The sequence below is a fragment of the Seriola lalandi genome, unplaced genomic scaffold (genome assembly GCF_002814215.2).
Source record: "Seriola lalandi dorsalis isolate HSWRI2012SDOR001 ecotype SW California unplaced genomic scaffold, Sedor1 jcf7180001979804, whole genome shotgun sequence".
In the NCBI taxonomy this organism is placed as follows: domain Eukaryota; kingdom Metazoa; phylum Chordata; class Actinopteri; order Carangiformes; family Carangidae; genus Seriola; species Seriola lalandi.
This window is the reverse complement of record NW_019450470.1, coordinates 1-856: the sequence shown is the minus strand read 5'-3', so window position 1 is coordinate 856 and position 856 is coordinate 1. Positions and strand designations below refer to the sequence as shown.

Sequence of the window (856 nt, the reverse complement as noted above, 5' to 3'; positions counted from 1 at the left end):
AGAGACTTCATCTCCTCTCTCAGGTGTCACGACGCCTCCTTTAAAGGTAAAGAGCCTCCTGAGCGTTTGACTCCCGCTCTGTCTCTGCGAGGTCACCTGATCACGCTCTTCTCTGTCTGACAGCTGAAGCGTGGTGGAACCCGGAGAAGCTGGACACAAACACCTGCTGTTACCTGGGACTGATCTGCCGCCTCTTTGGTGTCATCATTGCTAACGGCGCCGGAGACGGGCCGGCGGCAGGCAGCTTCAGAGAGCTGATGAAACTCCTGGTCCAGGTGAGAGAATCAAAGACGCTGCTTCAAAAACACAAATCTGTGCCGTGGTGAGAAAACATCGCCTGAACCGCCGTCTCCGTGTCACCCAGGTCCACCTGCGCGAGCCGGCGATGCTCTTCAGGTTCCTGTGCATGCTGTGGGGATATGGCAGTAACCACGGCGACCAGCTCGACATGAAGGTGGGCGCCGTCCTGCAGACTCAGGCGCTGTACATGGGCCGAGCTCTGCTGAGCGTCCAGCCCACCGCCACGCTGGAGGAGCTGGCCGGCGCCAACTCACCCGGTAAGGAAGCGACAGTTTAACTCCTTAATTACTGAAGTGACTGAAGCTCTGAGGAGAAGAAGAAGAAAAGAGACATTATCTTTTATTACATTATTATGTTATTATGTTGTTATGTTGATGTTGGAGCGCAGACAGAGAAATTATGCAGGCCGCTCACTGTAACCCTGTGTGTGTGTGTGTGTGTGTGTGTGTGTGTGTGTGTGTGTGTGTGTGTGTGTGTGTGTGTGTGTGTCAGTGGTCCCGTCCTTGCTGTGTTGTCTCAGCTCTCCGGTTCGTGAGGTCCGGAGAGCGGCGCTTGG

At 54.9% G+C, this 856-nt stretch overlaps 1 protein-coding gene across 1 annotated transcript; it reads left to right on the top strand.

The window, feature by feature from the left end:
- Positions 1 to 6: 6 nt before the first annotated feature.
- LOC111658535 (HEAT repeat-containing protein 1-like) lies at positions 7 to 850 on the top strand (the record flags this gene model as incomplete). Its single annotated transcript, XM_023411111.1, has 4 exons — positions 7 to 46; positions 124 to 275; positions 365 to 557; positions 793 to 850. Coding segments are annotated over exons 2-4 (269 nt in total), but the record flags the coding sequence as incomplete, so codon positions are not given.
- Between the last annotated feature and the right edge of the window lie 6 nt (positions 851 to 856).